This window comes from Taeniopygia guttata, chromosome 2 (assembly GCF_048771995.1).
Source record: "Taeniopygia guttata chromosome 2, bTaeGut7.mat, whole genome shotgun sequence".
Classification (NCBI taxonomy): Eukaryota; Metazoa; Chordata; class Aves; order Passeriformes; family Estrildidae; genus Taeniopygia; species Taeniopygia guttata.
In genome coordinates this window covers 95,761,999-95,782,289 of record NC_133026.1, presented here as the reverse complement: position 1 = coordinate 95,782,289, position 20,291 = coordinate 95,761,999, and the positions used below count along the sequence as shown (strand labels likewise).

General features: G+C 35.7%; 1 protein-coding gene across 8 annotated transcripts in view; it reads left to right on the top strand.

The window, feature by feature from the left end:
* SOCS6 (suppressor of cytokine signaling 6) overlaps positions 1–19,913 on the top strand; it is a 28,356-nt gene extending 8,443 nt beyond the window's left edge. For 4 of the 8 annotated variants that reach the window (XM_030265914.4, XM_072924470.1, XM_072924469.1 and 1 more), the window contains 2 exons: positions 12,795–12,911; positions 13,898–19,913. In XM_030265914.4, coding sequence (XP_030121774.2) covers positions 14,023–15,624 — 1,602 coding nt within the window. In that variant the 5' untranslated portion in view covers positions 12,795–12,911; positions 13,898–14,022 and the 3' untranslated portion in view covers positions 15,625–19,913. The remainder of the gene's footprint in view (positions 1–12,794; positions 12,912–13,897) is intronic. The other 4 variants (XM_030265918.4, XM_030265916.4, XM_030265917.4 and 1 more) reach the window with 1 other exon arrangement.
* The last annotated feature ends 378 nt before the right edge of the window (positions 19,914–20,291 follow it).

Sequence of the window (20,291 nt, the reverse complement as noted above, 5' to 3'; positions counted from 1 at the left end):
TTTCTCATCCTGGTAGAGTAAGCAACTGATCTGGAGAGAAAACTTTCATCTGACTTTGTCTCCCAATTCATCCTGCATCTGAAACTGTTACTGCACAGTAGGATATATTAAGTGAGAATCTCCTTTCATGGTGTCTAGGACCACTGCCTAAGTAATTGGACTTCGTAGTTTGATTTCCATTTGTGCAAGTTCTTTATGTGATCCAAAGGGGTTCTGTGATCATGCTTCCAATTCTCATGATGTCCATAAAAAGAAGTGGTTGCCACTGAATTTTATGTGGCATGATTGTGTGTGATGATAGACAGTATTAAACATGTAGATAAATATGTTAACCACATGATAGCCACTGATACTGTTCTTTTAACACTAAGTACTTGTACTTTTATATACAAAAAATAAGACTAAAGGCTACTGAGGAGCTTTTAGTTAAAAGAAAAAAAATCTCTGAAATTCTGATACTTCCTCAGTTAAGCTGCTCCCCGTATGTGAAGGATTTTCAAGAACAACAAAGATCCACATGTCTGTGAAAGTTTTAAGGAACCTGATTGTTGTAGTATGCCCAAAATACTTGGCAGGTCCTGTAGATTTTTAGAGGGACTGCTTATGCTTAGATATTGAAAGAAAATAATCCTAACTTGGACAAAAGCCAGATTTCTTTATTTTAGGTAACAGTAGTTGCAGTTTTGACCTTTGCAGTTTGTCAAAATGTACTTTGCTTTCAATTGTATTTTTGGAAAGCAGGCCATCAACCTCAGTCAGATCTGTTGTTACAAGCAGAATGGGGTGGGGGTTGTGAGAATGCTTTGTGCCATGCTAGTGACACCAGTTAGCCAAGTCAGTGCTTGTATCATGCAAAACTTAAACTCTGGGCCTTGGCCTATTTGCTAGTCTGAATTCACTTTCTTTGAGGGTTGTACTTCAAGCACTTTAATTAATGGTTTAGAACTAACCTTGAAAGGTGTTTGGGTTTTGCTGTGGTGTTTTGTTTTTTTTTTTTTTTTTAGGGGAGAGGGTATTTGTTTGTTTTTTTTTAATTTTTGTTACCATTCTCCATAACTTTGGTGGTTTGCTTTTATTTTTTTCTGCATCTTTTTAACATCTTTACCTGCATACCACTGATGGATCCCCTGCTCCTCATCCTGCTTCCTGATGAATCTTGATATTGTAACATGGGCTATTCATTTGCTTACTGCTTTGATAAATAAAACAACTGGGCTGAAAGGACTTTGTAAAATATCTGCTGAATTGTGAAGTTTTAAAAGAAGTTGAATCATGACTAGAGATGACTTTACTGAAAGATTTGGTATAGGTCAAATGAATGATGAAATCCAAGCTTGTGTGTTTGACTTACTCCTCCATTTTCACCAAACTCCTGAAAGGGACCACAAGCTTTAAGTGCTCTCTTAGAGCACACAATTTGCTGTTGCAGCTAACTCCTGGCACTGCAGTTGTTTGCTTTTGCTGCCATCTTAGGTGAGGGAGATTTCAGATTTAGGTAAGGTAGGTGTTTCCTCAAAACCCCATCAGCTCTCACCCCTTTCCCCCATAACTCCACATTAAGTGAATTCAAAATTTAGGTTTCAGAATTAAATTACCTCAGTTTTGCCTGATGGTGCATATTGCTCAGCTTATGAATCCATCTAAAAAAAAAAAAGTGTAAATAAAGCTCTCTATGTTCTGACTCATGAAGTGTTGAATACTGCGTCGAGTGCCTGTGCACTAACATTTAAATACTGGACATAGACACAGCAAAAATGTCCTTAATGAAGCCAATTATTCTGTCTGGAATTTTGAGTTTAATTGGTGTCCTGTAAGTAAATGATAGGACTATACATTTTAAAGGATGTCAGAGGGCAGCATTAATGCAAACATTTTTGTCCCACATGTGAAAGAAAAAAAATAATTTGTTAGGAAACTCTTCTGGCTTTTCTCAACTTCTGGGTTCTTGGACTTAGAACCTTAATGAAATTGTTGACTCTGTTTCTTATATAAATGGTACAGATAAAGGATATAAAATGTCTTTTCTCACTATGCTATTCAAGAGGGAAAACACAGAGGATTTTACTTGCTGAGAGAAGATGACTATGATTATTTTAGTGGTAATGTTTTAAATTTTCAAGAAAGTAAAATTGTCAGTGGAACTTAGAGATAATTTTTTAAAAGGTTTAATATTTTGTACTACTGGTTTCTTAATGTAGTGATCTCCTAAGCCTTTAGCTTTTTAATAGTTGATCAGAATTGAAAAACAGGTCACAGTAAAAAAACACTTTTACTTCTAGTGAACTGGGTGGTGTCTTTAAGGTCAGAGGTAAACATTTTTATGTTACAATGAAACAGTTTTTGTGACCATCATCTCTCTGAGAAATTGAGTTCTTTCAAGTCGCTTTTCTCCTTGGTTTTCAAAATACTTTTGAGTTCCAGAGAAAGCTTTTATTGTATTTAGAAATGCCCTTGGATTTTTGTATATGTAAGAATATATGAATTTTTGCTATGTGGCTGCTACACTGCCTATCTGCTTATTTGATAAAACTTGGTTGGGCAGCCCTCGAGGGGCTGCAGGGCATACACAGAAGCCTTGCATGGTTGAGTTTTCTTTCAATGGGAAGTAATGCTAAAACAAACAATAGTCTCTGAATGTGAGTTTAACTCTGGAACTTTTTTTTTCTTGAACTTTTGAGAAATTACGAGGGAACTTGCCTTCTTGAATAGAAGCCTCTTACTCTATGTGTTATCGTAGAAATACTCTATTGCAGTACACTCTATGTGTTATAGTATAAAGACTCTATTGCAGTATTTTATGTATTTGTTATCGCAGGGATTAGAATGACCTTGATTGACTATAATTATTGTTTAAATATAGGCAATGCCTTTTCATCCTAGGTCTTTCATAGTTCACTGAATATCTATTTCTCTTTTCAATGAATTTTACTGAAAGGATGCATACACTTTCAAATTATGTGTATATTATGTATGCATTGTAATAACACAATTGTTTATTGCTTTGGAAAAATATCGCTGTCTTTAGTTTAAAAAATTGAATTAAATCTATGATAATTTCACAAAATTACTTTTCTTTAACAATGCACACATGAATAATATCAGTTGTTGGTGTTTGTATTCTGTTAGAATTTCCCACTGTTAAAGCTTAAAGATGTGAACTGATCTAATGTGCATAAAAAAGGAAAGCCATAGAGATAGGAGTCTGCAGGTTGAAAACTTATGAAATCTGAGTTGTATGGCAACCAAATGCCTTGATGCAAGTCAAGGAGTATGTAGTATTGACGTTTTTATATGGTCTGGAGGGGAATGGTGGGACCTTTGTGTCATCTGTGTAGCAAATACATTGTATTTTTCTGATAATTTAAGTGAAGGAAGTCCCAAAACAGAGGTCAGTCCTTTTTTCTCAGCGATTCTGGGGATTGTGCTTATTAGCTGCTTCCTCCTCAGCATGCTTGGAGATTTCTCTGCAAGTGTGAACTCTGTACAGATGTTGTGGAAGATCTTTCCACTTTTATTTCTCTTTAACAAGGCACTGTGTTCTTTCCCCTTGGACCATAAATGAGTTCATTTAATTCTTCCATTTATGTAGAGGGTTAACTATCTCTTAAAGAATTGATGCGTCTTAGCTTGAATTGAGAGGATAGTGTTATCTTCTAAGGAAATAAGGTTTTTATTCTTATGGAAATGACGTGATGGAAGCAGGTGGGGGTAATAGAAGTAAAAACGTTGGAGAGTCTGCCTGGTCATACAAGTTTAAAGGGTCATTCAGTCTTAGTGAAAAACTGTATTGGGGAGGTTAATTTGGAGTCAGCCTCAGCCATGAGATCCAAGGCAGAATGGTACAAGACAGTGTAAGGCTGCAGTGTATTTATGTTTGTTCAGGTCTTCTAGAAGAGCTGAAAAATTGGAAAATGAGTCTTCCTGCAATTACATGTTCTCCAATTGCAGAACATGACTCTGTTGCATATGCCAGAAAAATGGAATCCTCTTTTTCTGTTTAGTGAATGATAAAGCCAGTCACTATCTTGAAAACTTGTCTCAGGTGCCTTTGATTCAGCTTGTGTATTTGGTAGATAGATCGCTATAAAATATATTTATCTTTTAGCATTTAAGAGCATTTATTTTGTTCCTGCTGGAATACATTAGATAACTAAATTTGAATTATTGCTTGAAGAATTTAATTACTATGGTTTTGACATACTTTTTAAAAGGTTGGGTTTTTTTTTTTTTTTTACACATCTGGATATTTTAAAAGAGATTGTATTACCTGGAGCTAATTTGTACAGAATATTTTTTTTTTTTAATATATATCTTTGATGCCAGGTGGATGTTATTTGTAGGAATAAAGGCCAATTACATATGGTCCTGGTTGTCTGTCAGATAAGTATAAATGACAAATATAAGTGGAAAGGTGAGCAGTTTACCACTTACTGGTGAAGATACTTGTTTTACAAACATGGGCTATGAAGCCACCTGTTGGCTAGATAGTATGGCAAGTGAAGTGTTTAAAAGTTATGTTTAACTTAGTTTTGGATTTGTTTTTTTCCCTTGTGCATGTGACTTGATAGCTTTCCTGATATGTTGTTTTCTCATTTTTGCTCCTGAAGAAGAGAGTATCCCATATTGTACCTTAAAGAAAGCAGAATTATCAGTCATGGTTCCTTGGTGCTATAGTAATTTAAAACTACTTCCTCTGTCTTTATTTTCATATCAGGTAACTGGGACAGACAGAGGCAAAAACAGATTACTATAACAAATTAACAATTCATAATTTAGAGAGAATGGCAATATTTAAAAATTTTTAGTATAGTTTCATATGTAGTGATGCTGTACAAACCCTTATAATTTTCAGCAGAAACATCAATCACAGAATATTCCAAGTTGGAAGGGAGGTGGAGTGAGGCTGCCCCCAGCGCAGAGTAGAGCAGGACAATCCCTTCCCTTGCCCGGTTGATGATGCTGTGCCTGATGCACCCCAGGACACACTTGGCCCTCCTGGCAGCTAGGGCACTGCTGACTCAGGACCCCCAGGTCCCTTTCTGTGGCACTACTTTCCAGCATCTCATTCCCCAGTCTGTCTGTACATCCAGGGTTGCCACATTCCAGGTGCAGAATTGGGCACTTGCCCTTATTAAAACTTGTATGGTTTGTGATTGCCTAGCCGTCTAACTTGTCATGTGTCTCTGCAGGACTTCTCTGCTCCTCCCAATTTTGTGTCATCTGCAAACTTGCTGAGTATCTCTTCCAGTTCTGTGTCCAAGTCATTTATAAAGATGTTGAAAGAAGCACAGGGATGAGGATGGAGCCCTGCAGAGCCCCTCTAGTGAGAGGTTGCCAGTCAGATGTCACCCTATTCACTATAACCCTTTGTGCCCGACCTGTGAGCCAGTTGCTCACCAAACCCATGCTGTGTTTATCCAGCTGTGTGCTGGACATTTTGTCCAGATGGATCCTGTGGCAGACAGTACAAAAAAGTACTGAAATCCAAAAAGATAACTTCAGTTTGCTTCCTCTGATCACCTAGGTGGGTTACCTTGTCATAAAGGGAAATCAGGTTTGACAAGCAGGACTTTCCTCTCGTGTTCTGGCTGTGACCAATGACTGATTTGTCCTCCAGGTGTTTTTCAATATCTCCCAGAATGATCATCTATGTAATGGTACCATATGGTATGAGGTTTCTCTTTCTGTTACTTTTCCTGTCTTTTCCTCTTTCTCCTACAATGTCTTCCCTTTTTTTTTTCCTAGTGATTTTTTTTCCCTTGGAAGCAGGAAACAAACATGTAATGTAGCATTTAGTGTTAACTGAGTGGTGTATTTCTGTATTGCCCATTTGGTATATGCCTTTCGTACTGTGATGTTCACTGGTGATAGATTTTTGGTCTGAGAAGTTGAATGTATGTTCTGATAGCACGTAGGAAAAGATCATTCATGGTACCTGTTTAATGTCTCCTCATCTTTTTTTTTTTTTTTTTTTTTTTTTTTTTTTTTTTTGCAGCAGGCCTTTTTCAGCTGTCTTGGTTCGTGTTTTGGAAGCTGTACACTGTTTCTGTGCTTGCTCTAGGAACACCAGCCTGAACTTTGAAAGTGAAACCAAAATCAATATAAGTCAACGTGAAGTGGTGCTATTTAGCTGTTGCATGTCTGCTGAGTGTTTTCTTTCCCTTTTTGGGAAGAGCTGGAAAAGTGTTTCTCACAATTATATTATTTTGTCACTAACATGAAGAGTGGTCAGATTGTTGCTGACCACAAAAAACCACTTTGAGAGAATGGTCTGCTTTATTATTTCTGTCTTTCTGGCATATGCTTTGAAATGGATGGATAGTATTTCTAAAATTATGTTTGGAAGTGCAAAACTGAGGATTCAGAAACCAAACTGCATTGGGTTTTAGTACCTGCATCCATACAATTACATATATTATGTTATTTTCAACGCACATTCCAGCATTTAGATATTTATGCATACTTCTCAATGAAAATAAGTGCAGAAGTGCAGTTTTATTTTGTTTTTACTGTGCTTTTTCTGTTCTTCATTTCATTTTCATGATATTAATTTCAAACAATTACCTTGTTCTCAAATATGTAGGTACAGAATCTGTTCCTTGCCGTCTTAGAGCAAAAATGTTTTAAAATTGATTCTTTTTACAGAATGTGGTGTTGGTCTGTATTGTAAAATGAAATGCTGGTTTGTAGAGCATTATAGTTTTACAGCTTTTCAGACTCCTAACATAACTATGATATGGTTTAAGAGGATTGCATAAATATCTTGGATAAGCATAAATCCTCATTATCAAGCTGAGGCTACCCCATACCTTACTTACAATGGAGGGGAAACATCTTGGTGTAATCTTCTGTCAGGATGGAGTGGGAGATGGACCCTTAGTTGCAAAGGAATTCTCATGCATTTTCTCACAAGAAGTCTAACCTTTGCTTATGAAACTACCTAATTTTTGCTGACAGACAGTCTGCTGCAAGGCTGGCTGCTGCATTCTTGTAAAATAGTAAAAAATGAAAACAGAGCCTGACTGAGCATTATTCCCACTTTTCATCTGCTTCTGCACAGCTATGTGAAAACTAAAAGCAAAGGTTTATTTTCAGTCAATAGATAGGATTTTCTGCATTGAAACACGTGAACACATCAGGTTTCTTTAGTGACTTCTCTCATTTAATTCATCAAAAATGTTTTTTTTTCTTTTTCAGTGCCTTGGCATGCATAGAACTGCTGGGTTATTTTTGTTTGCCCTTTTTTCCCTTGCTGTTGATCTGGGTCTTAGAGCGAAATTGTGGTTTCATTTTTCTGGTAATTTTTCTACATGCTTGAAACAATTTGTTAGCAGTATGCTTTATTATTGTATGTTTGCTTAAAAGAACGTGATGAAAGATGGTACTTTTGCCTGTCTTTTAGTAAATATATGAAAAGTACAGTCTGCTTGTTTCCCTGTTTGGGTGTTGATTCTCAGTTTGTGAGAGATCTAGCAGGAATGGCTCAAGTGGTTACTGGCTGTCATCCACCCAGCTTCCCTGGAGTTTCCTCCTCCAACAGCAGCTCTGGTATCATGCTGTTGTGTGTGTTCTTGAGCCAGTACCAACTGGTGCCAACTTCAGCTTAACACCCTCACATTAGTGTGCCCATGGTAGCCCAGGAGCAGATACGGATCCCAGCCGACCATCCTTGGGTAACAGATGTAACCTTGGCTGAGGACTGTTAATATTAGTAACTGGGTTTGGCTATTGTAGTGATGAAATTATTATAGTTACAAGTCTGTATATACACATACGAACCATAATAGAGATGCCATTTAACACCCTTAAGTTACTCCCCAGAGGAAAATCACCAATCAGATAGAAATATTCCATTCTGCAACCAAATATGGGAAGGAACAGGACTTACTGCAAGCAGTCATGGATTAAATAGTGTTCAAAGAAAGAAAATGAAAAAAAAAAAAAAAACGGAAATATAAATGTTAAAGGGCATTCTTTTTCAACAGCAGGCCAGGGAAAAGCAGTCAAGGTATTTGGACCTTTCCAATGGCTGTGTTCCTGGTTATGCATACTTTTAATTCCCAAAATCAGAAGTGCTAAAAAAAAAATTTCACTGTGTCAAGTTTTTAGTTAAAAAATTAAGTTATTAATTTACCCCACTTTTCTATGTATTACCAAAGATGTACCTTGGTTATTCTCTGCTAAAGGTTGGTAGTGATTAGGGTTACTTTATCCTGTATTGCAACAGTAGTGTCCATGGACTGTTTTATGTTTTGTAAAAGGAGGGAAAAGAATAGGAGAGGTGATATGACTAAATGATATGACTTACTGTCGGTTGGTTGGTTTGTTTTAAATTGTAATCTTATAAAACCTGTTCAATTATATTACCCTGTAGAGAGTTTCACCATACTTTCCTCAGCTGCTCCAATCATAGAGGGTAGAAATATAAATTTTCTGGTGAATAACTCACAGTTCAGGTCTTTGATTAGTTAGCTTAAAATCAGGAGGCTTTAAGTACTCTTGATATGTTATAAGTGTAATGTACTGTCAGATGAGCTTTTCATCTGTTTTTTCCTTGTTCCAATTTTGTGTGTAGTTGTACATCTGAGCCTTGAGCTCACTAGAAAAGCAGGTATGCAAGTCAGAAGGGCTTTTATAAAATTTGTGATCATATTAGGGGAGTGTTCATCCATTAGCAAGGAAGCTACTACTAAAATAATTTACCTTTTTTTGTTGTTTTCAAGATATAAGAGTATGCAATTGAATTTTGATTACTTCATTTAAAGGTTCTTACTGAAAAGGAGTATAATGTAGGAATTTACTTGAAGATCAGTGATGGGAAAAACCTCACTGTCTTCAGTGTGCTTGTGGCAGGTATAGAGAAAAAGCCAAAAGTTGCCTTGTAGTGTGTATGTTCTTTTAGAACCTGATGGTGTTTGAAGTCTGAATCTCTCTTTACTTACTGAGTATTTTGTGCATAGTTTTTGTGCTCATATAGCCTGGAACCCTGAGTACATACCAGGAAATACCTCGAGTCAGTATTTTATGTACTGGTTTGAAGAAAAACTTCCAGTGATACAGACTCTAGTGTTGAAGTAGAGTTGATGCAAATGGATATGGAGAGCAACTTCTCAATAATTCATATTAATAGATTTAGTAACTTTGGAGAAAATGTAGACACTTAGGAATTTCCAAAATGCAGGTCTTGAAATCTGCATTACCTTAGGATGTCATGTTTTTGACGTGGTCTTCCAAAAGAATACGTGAATATATTTCAGAGAGAATCTGAGGAAAGCAGGGGAATGGCACCTCATACTTCTGCAGATTAGAATAGGCTTCATTATCTGACAGTAATGAGAACCTAATGATTGTCATGCTCAGGAATGCAGAAACTTTTCAATTTTGAGGTATTTTTAGTTAGTTTCCTAATTATGTTAAAATACAATAAATTGAAATTGTAAATTATATAAGTCTTATGATGATCCAGTATAAGAATAAAGATTATATATTTCTAAGTGAAAGAGAGACTTTTCAGGAATGATGCAGTTTGATGTGGGTTTAAAAAGAAAATCAAATTTGATGCTCAGCTGTTTTACTTTATGGAAATAAATAAGCAGATTAACATTTATTTTAGAAAAGTTATCTGAAGTAACATAGCCTAATAATTTGAAGTAATTTTTGTGATTATTTTTTTAGTAAACTTTTTAAGGACAATTCTTTGTTCACACATGAGTTGTATTTTGCTGTATGTTTCCAGTATGGTGTTTTCTAGCCTAACTCCTTAAAGGTATTCCTTATTTCTATTGTAGTGCATTTCGGCAGCATTGTTTATAGTGTTTGTCTTGGTAAATGAGTATGCCTAGCATAAAAGTGTGAAAAAGATCAGAAATAAATAAAGACAGCATAATCAAACTTTTTTTTTTTTGTGTACTTTTGCAAACACTGCTTTGAGATAGCTATATGATTCCAATCTACTGAAACATATCTGAAATGTTGGAATATCCAAACTGGCTTTGCAGAAACTGATATATATATTTAAAACTCATAATTTTTCACACATCAGTGCTGGCCACCATAATAATTAATGTACTATTGCATGGCCTGCTTTTCAGGTTTTCAAGAAGTAGCCTGTAAAGTGAATTTTAAGCTCTAATTATCTTCACTAGTAATTTCACATTTTTATGTGATTGAGAAAAGTTGCTCTTCCTCCAAGTGAAGTGTGCAAATTTAGTTTTCATTACACATATATTTTGCATTTCATTGCACATATTTTTATGTGCAGCAGGGGATGTGGTTTTTGCTCGGTAATAATCTGGTAGTTTTTGTCCAGAGACTTGGCCTGTATTTTGTTAACTTGCATAATATTCTGAAATGCAGAATTTGTGATGAAAATTCATAAGTTTGAATTTCATTCATTCACATTATTCTGTGCATTAAGATCTCATTCTCTTGCTGGATTTGATTAATCTCATTTTCAGTCTGTGTGCTCCAGACTGACCATGTTTCTGCACACATAGTCACCAGGCTTTAGGAATACATTGGTAGAGTTCAAATCTGTTTATAGTTGCAAATATCTGCCAGAAGAATTTCTAGAGTTATCTCTTGTTAGGCTGTCTAATTCACTGTACAGGCAGATGGCACTGGAAGAGCACACTGGTGGGAGACTTCAGTCACGCTGTAATTGATGCAAAATACTAGCAAAGCTGTTGCTGTGCTGAGGGTTGTGAAGAAGTTGCGTAATTCATTTTAATATATTCCAGAAAGGGATGTATGCCTGGCCTCTTCTGCTCCAGCTCTATTAGGTGAAGACTGCAATGAATTCTATACTTGCAAGCATACGATTGTATTGAGATCTGTCTATACAGCATTTCTAAACATATTGATATGCAATCCAGAATTAAGTATGTGCGAAGAAAGTACTCTTTAAGTATGTGCAAAGAAAGAGGAGTATTGGGATCAGTTTGGGTATTTGAATTCAGGGGGTATTTGTTTTCTCATGTCCTGGATAAAATATGTATAGGAGGTGTCATAGGGTGGGTGTCATATGGATGACTTGTTTAGAGACTTGCTCTCATGATATGAGTGTGTTTGGTTTACTTTGAAGAGCTTCGACCTAGAATTTTTGTCTTCTCTTGCATGAATGAACTGGGCTTCTGGATAGATGCATGTTGTTTATGTGCTTTACAGTTGATTATCAAACCTTTCTTATATCTTGATGTGAATTTTTGCAAGAATACAACTAATAAACTAACCATTTTATAGAATTCAGAATATACTGAGTTAGAAGGGACCCATCAAGGTAATTGAGTCCAGCTCCTGGCTCTCTGCAGGGCACCCCAAGAATCACATCATATGCTTAAGAGCATTGTCCAGCCACTTCTTGAAACTCTATCAGGCTTTGCGCTCTGACCACTTCTTTGGAGGGCCTGTTCCAGTACCCAACCACCCTCAATGCACAAAACCTTTTCCTGGTATCCAACCTAAATACCCCTTGATTCAGTTTCATGCTGTTTCCTTGAGTTCTGGGGCTGGTCATAAGAGTGATGAAATTGTTAACTGCAAATAGTGCCTTCTGCAAGGAGGGGGGAACATTTCTGGAAAAGTGGAAATAATATCAGCTTGTGGATGTCAGAAGCAGTTGGAGAACATGTGGATTTCACAGGTGGAGCTAATGTGATAGTTCCCAGGCTTCTGGTGCTCCACACACAAAAGCGGAGTTAATTTTATCAAATGAATCAATGCTCTGACTTTCTTAGTTTAGGAGATGCATGCAATCCTGAAGTTGTAATTTTCACTTATTTTGTAGGTTAATTGAGTTACATATGACAAAAAGTTCTGCAAATTGGAAAGGTGGTAAAATCCAATTGATTTAGGATTAGAAAGTCAGTGACATGTTAAGTCTCCTTTTAATTGATGTGTAAATCTCCCTTTATCTGCACTTGTAGGAAAGTAAACATAGTGTTTTAACCTTTGAAAATTCATACTCAGGATTGTGTTCACATTGTGTAACTGGAGGATGGTGTTTTAGGATTTCATGACTCCTGATGCAACAGGTATGTTAAAAGTGGAAAATAACTAGTGAACATATAATAAAATACTAGCTCTATTTTTTTTAAGTCTTAATATTAATTTATAGCAAGTAATTGATTCTTAGGCTTTTGTCTAAGAAGTGTTTTGGTCATGTTTGTTCTTTGCTGTTAGAAAGTGAATCAGTTTAGAGACTGGAGAAACCTTTTAGTTTCTCCCCATTGAAAGAAAGTGTTATTTAGTTTGGTAATTAAGAAAATGAAATGGAAAGATCTGAAAGTGCTCTAAAGATGGACTTGGGAAATATCAGAGGTTATGACAAGGACACAGAACCACTCTTTGAAATAGGTTGATGCAGATAGGACTAGGGTACAATCCAAGTAAGTCAATCTTTACTACTTCTGCTTTTTATGGAGCAGTGTCCACCCCTCCAGCAGCAAGGTTTTACTTAAAATTTTTCCAAGTGTTTTGAAGTTAAGAATCCGTAGATGTTTCACATTACCTTTTAGTTTGCTTTGGATATGATCCTTCAGCTTTTGTGTACTTGAGGACCACAGTAGTTAGGCTGGACAACAGCAATAGGCAGTGGACTGCTTTTTGGTTATATTAACCATTGTCCTTCCATGGTTTTAAGCATTCAAAAACTGCATATTTAAGAAAACAACATTGTTTAGTCAATAAAACTTATTTCAGTCCATTGCACTGTTTTTCTCAGTTTGCTTATATTGTGATACTCTGGGAGAAAAGTGAGAAGTGCGTATATAAGGGCTGTTTTACTTTCCCCTCAGTCCACCAAGGTTGGAAGATTTCTTGAAAGATTCTTAGACTCCTTCAGCTTGCCATGCTTAGCCTGGAGCCAGGCTTGCTGCTACAGGTTGTGCTGCTAACACCACATGTATTTGGAGGTATGTGGACTAACAGTTACTACTAATTGTAGTACCTACTTCTGTGCGAGTAGAACTTCCCTCTCTTCTCTTTCCCATGCGTTGTCCTTCTCTTTGCAGAGCTGTTTACTTTGGAAGGTCTAGCTAAAATTAAAACAAAGCAAACCATGCCCCTCCAAAGCCCCCCCAAAAACACAGTCAAATGTCAGTAAAGAAAAAAAACAATCCAAAAGATAAAATTGTGAGTACCTCATTCTGCAAGATACCAGGTGGGAGCAGTTGTCTGGAACTTGAGCAGCTGTGTCCACTAGGTCTTGGCAGAAATACTGGAGAAAGAAAAGTTCTAATAATTTTAGGCAGTAAGAGCCTGTGACTTGGTTTTCTGTGGCTAAAATAGATTGGAAATCCTTTCTTTCACAGAAGTTCAGGAGGACTTGCTGTAAATGTATGTTACTTTACTTTGCTGTTAAGGAAAATCTGTATTTTTACTACACTTAGTTTTCCTATAAATATGTAGCCTTCTAAATATTACTCAACTTTCTTGTGTAGAGAAAGTATAACCTTATAAGACCATGTTTTTAGGACCAATCACAGTTTAACCTGCATGTGGGAATTCTGTTGATTAGAATGTTTTCTGTATTTTTATCTTCTGTAGTTACTTGTGTGGGGATTTTTTAGGAGCCTTTGGAAAGAGAGTATTTATATGTTTGAAAATTAATTATAAATGCATTAAATATATATGCCTGTGAGTGTAGTATAAGATGTGTGGATGTTCCAAAAATTACCATGCTGAAAGCAGAAAGAAGTTGTGGAAATCTCCAAGGCCGATGTAGGAATTTCATTTTTTGAGCCTGATTGTTTCGAAGTCAGCTCCTTATTTTTACTTTTATGTGATGCTCATTGTTAAAGTACTGAAATTTCTGTTTTGTTTGGATAGGGGGAAACCCTCATTGATAATTTTTGAAATATTTCTTTTGTGAATGTAATTGTTGTTTATTTCTTTTCAGGAAATGGCTCTTGAAGTTAAATGAGGCTGGATAGAACACATAAATGAAGCAGAAACTGCTCTTCGTGTGTTAGGGCTGTATCACCACAAGCACTGCTGATCACCCAGATTTGGTAACTTGTCATAATGAAGAAAATTAGTCTCAAAACAATTCGCAAGTCCTTTAACTTAAATAAAAGTAAAGATGAAAGTGACTTTGTAATGGTTCAGCAGCCATTAAGTGAATTTGGAAAAGATGACTCCTTGTTTGGCAGCTGCTATGGTAAAGATTTGGCTAGCTGTGAAGTCAATAGTGAAGATGAAAAAGGAGGCAAAAATAGATCAAAAAGTGAAAGTTTAATGGGTACGTTAAAAAGGAGGCTTTCAGCAAAACAAAAACAGAAAGGCAAAGGCAGCACACCATCTGTAAGCTCTGCAGATGATGACACATTTTCTTCTTCATCTGCTCCAATAACCTTCAAAGATGTGCGAGCTCAAAGACCTCTGAGATCCACTTCCCTCCGTAATCACCATTACAGCCCTACTCCGTGGCCACTTCGACCTACAAATTCAGAAGAGACTTGCATCAAAATGGAAGTGAAAGTCAAGGCCTTGGTCCATTCCTCTAATCCAAGCCCAGCACTGAATGGTGTTCGAAAGGACTTCCATGACTTGCAGTCAGAAAATGTGTTCCAGGAACAAACCAATGCATTGAAAAATACGGAATCTCAGAACGGGGACTTGCATCTTCATATTGATGAACATGTGCCTGTAGTTATTGGATTAATGCCTCAGGACTACATTCAGTATACTGTGCCTTTAGATGAGGGAATGTATCCTTTGGAAGGATCACGTAGTTACTGTTTGGATAGTTCCTCACCCATGGAAGTTTCGACAGTTTCTTCTCAAGTGGGGGGAAATGCTTTCCATGAAGATGAGAGCCAAGTGGATCAGGATGTAGTCGTTGCACCGGATATCTTTGTGGACCAGACGGTGAATGGTTTGTTGATTGGTACCACAGGAGTCATGTTGCAAAGCCCAAGAGTTAATCATAGTGATGTCCCTCCACTCTCACCTTTGCTACCTCCAATGCAGAATAATCAAATCCAAAGGAACTTCAATGGATTAAATGGCACAGATGCCCATGTGGCTGAAAGTATGCACTGCCATTTGAATTTTGACCCTAACACTGCCCCGGGAGTTGGAAGAGTTTATGACTCTGTACAGAACAGTGGTCCTATGGTTGTGACAAGCCTCACAGAAGAACTGAAAAAACTTGCAAAACAAGGATGGTACTGGGGCCCCATTACACGCTGGGAGGCAGAGGGAAAATTAGCTAATGTGCCTGATGGCTCATTTCTCGTCCGAGATAGTTCTGATGATCGTTATCTTTTAAGTTTGAGTTTTCGTTCCCATGGAAAAACTCTTCACACTAGAATTGAACACTCAAATGGTAGGTTTAGTTTTTATGAACAGCCAGATGTGGAGGGACATACGTCTATAGTTGATTTAATTGAACATTCAATCAGGGACTCTGAAAATGGAGCTTTCTGCTATTCGAGATCCCGGCTGCCAGGATCTGCAACTTACCCAGTGAGACTGACAAATCCAGTGTCACGGTTTATGCAGGTGCGCTCTTTACAGTACCTGTGTCGTTTTGTAATACGTCAGTACACCAGAATAGACCTGATTCAAAAACTGCCTTTGCCAAACAAAATGAAGGATTATTTACAGGAAAAGCACTACTGAAAGCTTACGGGAATCTTGCATCTTGCACTTTGGGAACAACAACAACAAAAAGAGATTGAATTACAGTTTACAGACTTTCATTATTATCAAAATCTTTTGCTGCCATAAAAATATTTCATTTTTGTCTGTAAAAGAAAAGTAATGCATTTGCATTTATGTTTGTTTTGGGGGGTTTTGTGTATTTTGGGAGGCTTTTTTTTCTTGTTTTGTTTTGTTGGAAAGAATGATCTCAAGTTTTATTTTTAGAAGTGTGAAATAGCTATCTTTCATCAATGTGCAGATTAATCACAATGTGAATGATCAAATTCTCCTTAATTTCCCCCAAGTCCTTTGCTGCTATCCACTGTGATTTTTATGCATTGAAAGCACATTTCATGTGTATTCAACGATAAGTAAAAGTCAAATGAAACTTGTTGAATGGATTTTTTTTTTCCTTTAAAACAACCTCTGGAAAAAATGATCATGGATAAATAGCATATTGGTATTCTAAATTACCAATTTTACATCTAAGTTAAAAACTGTTTCCTAGTGTCGTAATTAGACATTTCTGTAGAGATATGCCCCAATGTATAGACAGAGCTGTGTGATAAGAGCATGGTTATGCGGCATATCTTTGGGAAAAAAGAAACCTTCCTCCTAAGCCTTGTACTGTCTGTACACTCTTGTGTTTAAGGAGGTTGGTTCAGCCTTCTTCTCGTCTCAGTGTTTTGTCCTCTAAAAATGGCCTTTGAAAAACAGTCTATGAAAGTTAATGTATAGTACCTAAAGGAAAATTGTGGTATTGGGGTCTTGTAAAATATTACCTTTTATAATCATGCCATCAGTTAATAAATTAACATCTACCAGGTCCCCTCTTTCTTTCCTTTTCCCTCCTGTCTATTTTGGCAGAGTAAGGGAAGGAAGTTTCCTGGATTTGTGGGAAGACTCTAGGAATTGTTATCATGGGAACGTAAATTTATAAGCCGTTTTGGGGATGAGATAGAACTTCTAATAGGATAATTTCTACCACATTTATGTTCAAGCTACTTGAAATTTTATCATTTCTAGAAGGTTTTTCTACCTTTTTCTTTTACTTCAGAAACTACAGTAATACACTAATGTCTTTTGGATAATTTTCCCCCTTTTTTTATATCCTTTGAGGAGGAAGGAACAGGACTGATAACATTTTATATGGAAGATGTTTAAATGCATCTCTAAAATGCTATTCTCCTAGCCTTTCAAATTATTGGGAAGAGGTGTTTGGATATACAGTGACCGCAGAATATGTTTCAGTTTGCTGTCATGAAATATGTTTTGACATATGAAATATTGAATCAATTAAGTAAGTGTTTATGATATCTGTCAAAGATTCTGGCATTTTGAAAGCTTACAGTTATTCTAACCTTCTGTAGGGAAAAAAAGACTTTCAGCGGGGAGTACAGGTTCTACACTGTAATATTTTCATCATGCAAGGTTAATCCATGGCATTTTCCTGTTCTATTTTAGTTTGGTTTTCTTTTCTCCAGTTTTTTAATCACTTTTATGAGTTACTTGCTACAGGGGTAGTAGCTGGCTTAGGAGGGACACCTGCCTCTGCCTTGCTGAGAGGCTTTGCTTTGCATGCCTCTGCCCCTCTGTTTTGTCTTTCAAAATGTCATATTCCCCATCTCTGGTAGAAGTGGCTAATGAGTAAAGATCACCTTAGGAAGAAAGTCCATCTTTGATACATCTTTCTTATTTGGGTCATTTTCTTCTTATTATTTAATCTAGCATTTCTGTCCCCTAAAATGAGTCTTTAGGAGTGAATACAGTATTGCTGCAAGGTGGTGCAGTAGCACTACATCTTGGGTTGCCTGAATTGATAGACAAAATTTATATTTTTTTAATTTATTTTTTGACCATAATGTTTAACTAAAAAATAAAAAAAAGAAAATCAAAGGTAGATAAAGACTGCCTTTGCTTTTAAGGGAGGGAGAATAAGGATTTCCTCTTTAGTCTGATAAAGTTTTAAACTTTAAAAAGAAAATAATCTAGAGCAGTCTATACATGTGATTTGTTGGCTCTGCCATGGAAATATATGTATGAAAGGGAGTATTCTGTTTTCTTTTTTTTTCTCTACTGACTTCTCTCCCTACCCAGTCATATCCCATTCCCCCTCCCCTGAATCAGGATCACTAACTTTATTCAAAAAGGCACAATAACCTATTGTATGGTACAGTGTTCTGATTCTGTCTGTGGAGAGGAAAAAGAAAATCATTTTTATGGATTTCGGATGCATACTTTTGGAAGAAAACCTCTGGCATTTTCTTCACTTTAAAAATTCTTTCCCCATACTAGAGGGCCTATGCATTCTACAGAATCTTTGAAAGATTATAGTATATAAAATATTTTCATTGCCATTTAATACCACTATTGAATACATTAAACATATGTTTATATTATACCACATGCATTAATTTAGCAGTCATTGCATTGAAACCTAAATATTTGAAGCTATAATATGCTGGTCTTATTGTGGAATTGAAAAACGTGCAAGAACACACATGATAAAATTCTTGCCCATACCTTTATAAATTTCAGTTGTTCACTCATAAATGATGCTTTTTAAAATAAAAAAAAAAGTTTTAAAGCAGCTATCCTGTTTTTGAATTGCCTTCCTTGCTGTGTTGTTCATCTGTGAACTTAATCAGGTCAAGTTAACTTTGTCATTTCCTCTGCCGTAAAGCTACCACAAAAGGAACACTTAAAAGTGGTTGAGGTCTAGGATGTAAGAACCATAGAGCATTTGCTTCCAAATAGAAAATAGTGGTGATATTTCTACTAAGCTCCAAATGCTTTAAATCAGTAGTAAGTAGACACAGATACTTATTTTTACAGGTCTCTTTAATCAGAACCTCACAGTACTTTTTCATACTGAGGTGTCTGGCCAGCCAGGAGAATGAACTTAGAAAAAATACTTTGAAAATATTAAAGATACTTACAATTTCTTATTATAAAGATTAATATAAAAGAAACACATTAGCATTTAGTTATGAGTCAATTTAGAAGCACTCAGAATAACCACAAAACTTGTGTTGACTTCTGCTTCGTGAAAATTAGAGGAACAAAGTGTCTTTGACAAATAAAAGAAAGATGATGGAGGACATTTTGGAGACCTTTGGAAGTAAATACACTAGGAACAAAAGCTAACAGACTATGGCTCTTATAGAGTAGAAATATGGCTATTTATTCAGCACAACAGTTTAAGGATTTAAAAGGTATGCTTTTTATGCAATTGAATTGAGGAAAATTAGTTTTGAAAATGAAACTTTAAAATAAAACTCCTTTCAGTATCTGAAATTATTGACATTACTGATAACTTTACCAATTTGAAGAGTAAAACAACACCTTGTATTTGGAAATAATAAATCTGCACACACAAAATTTCCTCTGGTTTTTTTTAAGTTTTGTTTTGTAAGCCAGTGTTATAAACAACTGAAAGTGATTTGTATACTTTGATCTGTTTGAAGGATATAGCACTTATCCTGCTGTTGACATAGTGAATGCCATCTTTTATCAAAATTTAATTCTGTCAGAAGGATCAGAAATGCAATTATTAATTAAACTTTTTGTTCTCAGATGAGCTGACTTTGCATTTTGTTAAAGCCAATTTCTTTCTGTGAATATTGACTTCTGGGCTAAGTAAAATCTGTGCAGTTTTTGTTTTGATGCATTTCATCTGTCTGAATATTGGAATTATATATTTAAAATGGCATACCAGCAATATATGGGCTATGATGAGAAGTATTTCTCTGTTACTGAACTTTCAAATTCTGAGCTAAGCTATAGATGAATTAATGATTGCCAATTTAACTTCTTTAAATCTTTCTATGACTGCAAAGAAGAAAAATTACAGGCATTCTTTATAAATAAAAAATGGCCTAGATGGTAGTTCATAATGTGAAAAATATGACATTGTTGTATCTGGAAAGTGATCTAAATTCTACACAGATAATGAAAAATTCGAAATGAGTTTTTTATGAATACCTGTTGGGTTAAAGAATTTTTATAGTGATGATGGAGTGCCATGAAGTTAATACTTGCAATTCAGATTGCTGTGGTTTACACTTTTCTCTGTTTCAGACCTGGTGTGCACTGTTTGTACTAAGCGCGCCACAGAGTGAATTATCCAAAGTCCATTGATTTTAATGTGTTTTGATTTGTAAACAAAATTATAGTAATTTCTTGCACATTTTTGAAAAATAATTGTATAAGGAATTATGTATCTGCTTCTGGATACAGTGTGTAAATAAAAATTTCATTCACAAAAAGTTTTATGGAGTCTTCTATACATTAATGACATTCTAAAAGAGAACAGAAAATCCTGACAGACACTGTAAAATTTGGGTATCTGACTAACATTTAAATTTTAATGGTTACTATTTTAACTATTCTGTATTTTTTAACCCTTGCTAGTTGACTTTCAAAATATTTCTGTACACCAATTATTTTTAGTTTACAAAGCAAAGAACACATTTCCAGGGTATAACTAGAAAATTATTTATAATTTTTGTAAAAATAAATACTATATTAAGCTAACTTTTTGATAATTTTAGTTGGGTTTTTTCCATTAAAAATTTACAGAATTTGTAATGAAAGTCTCCATTTCATCCAGATGTACCTCAAAGGTAATATGTTGCCTCTTGCCT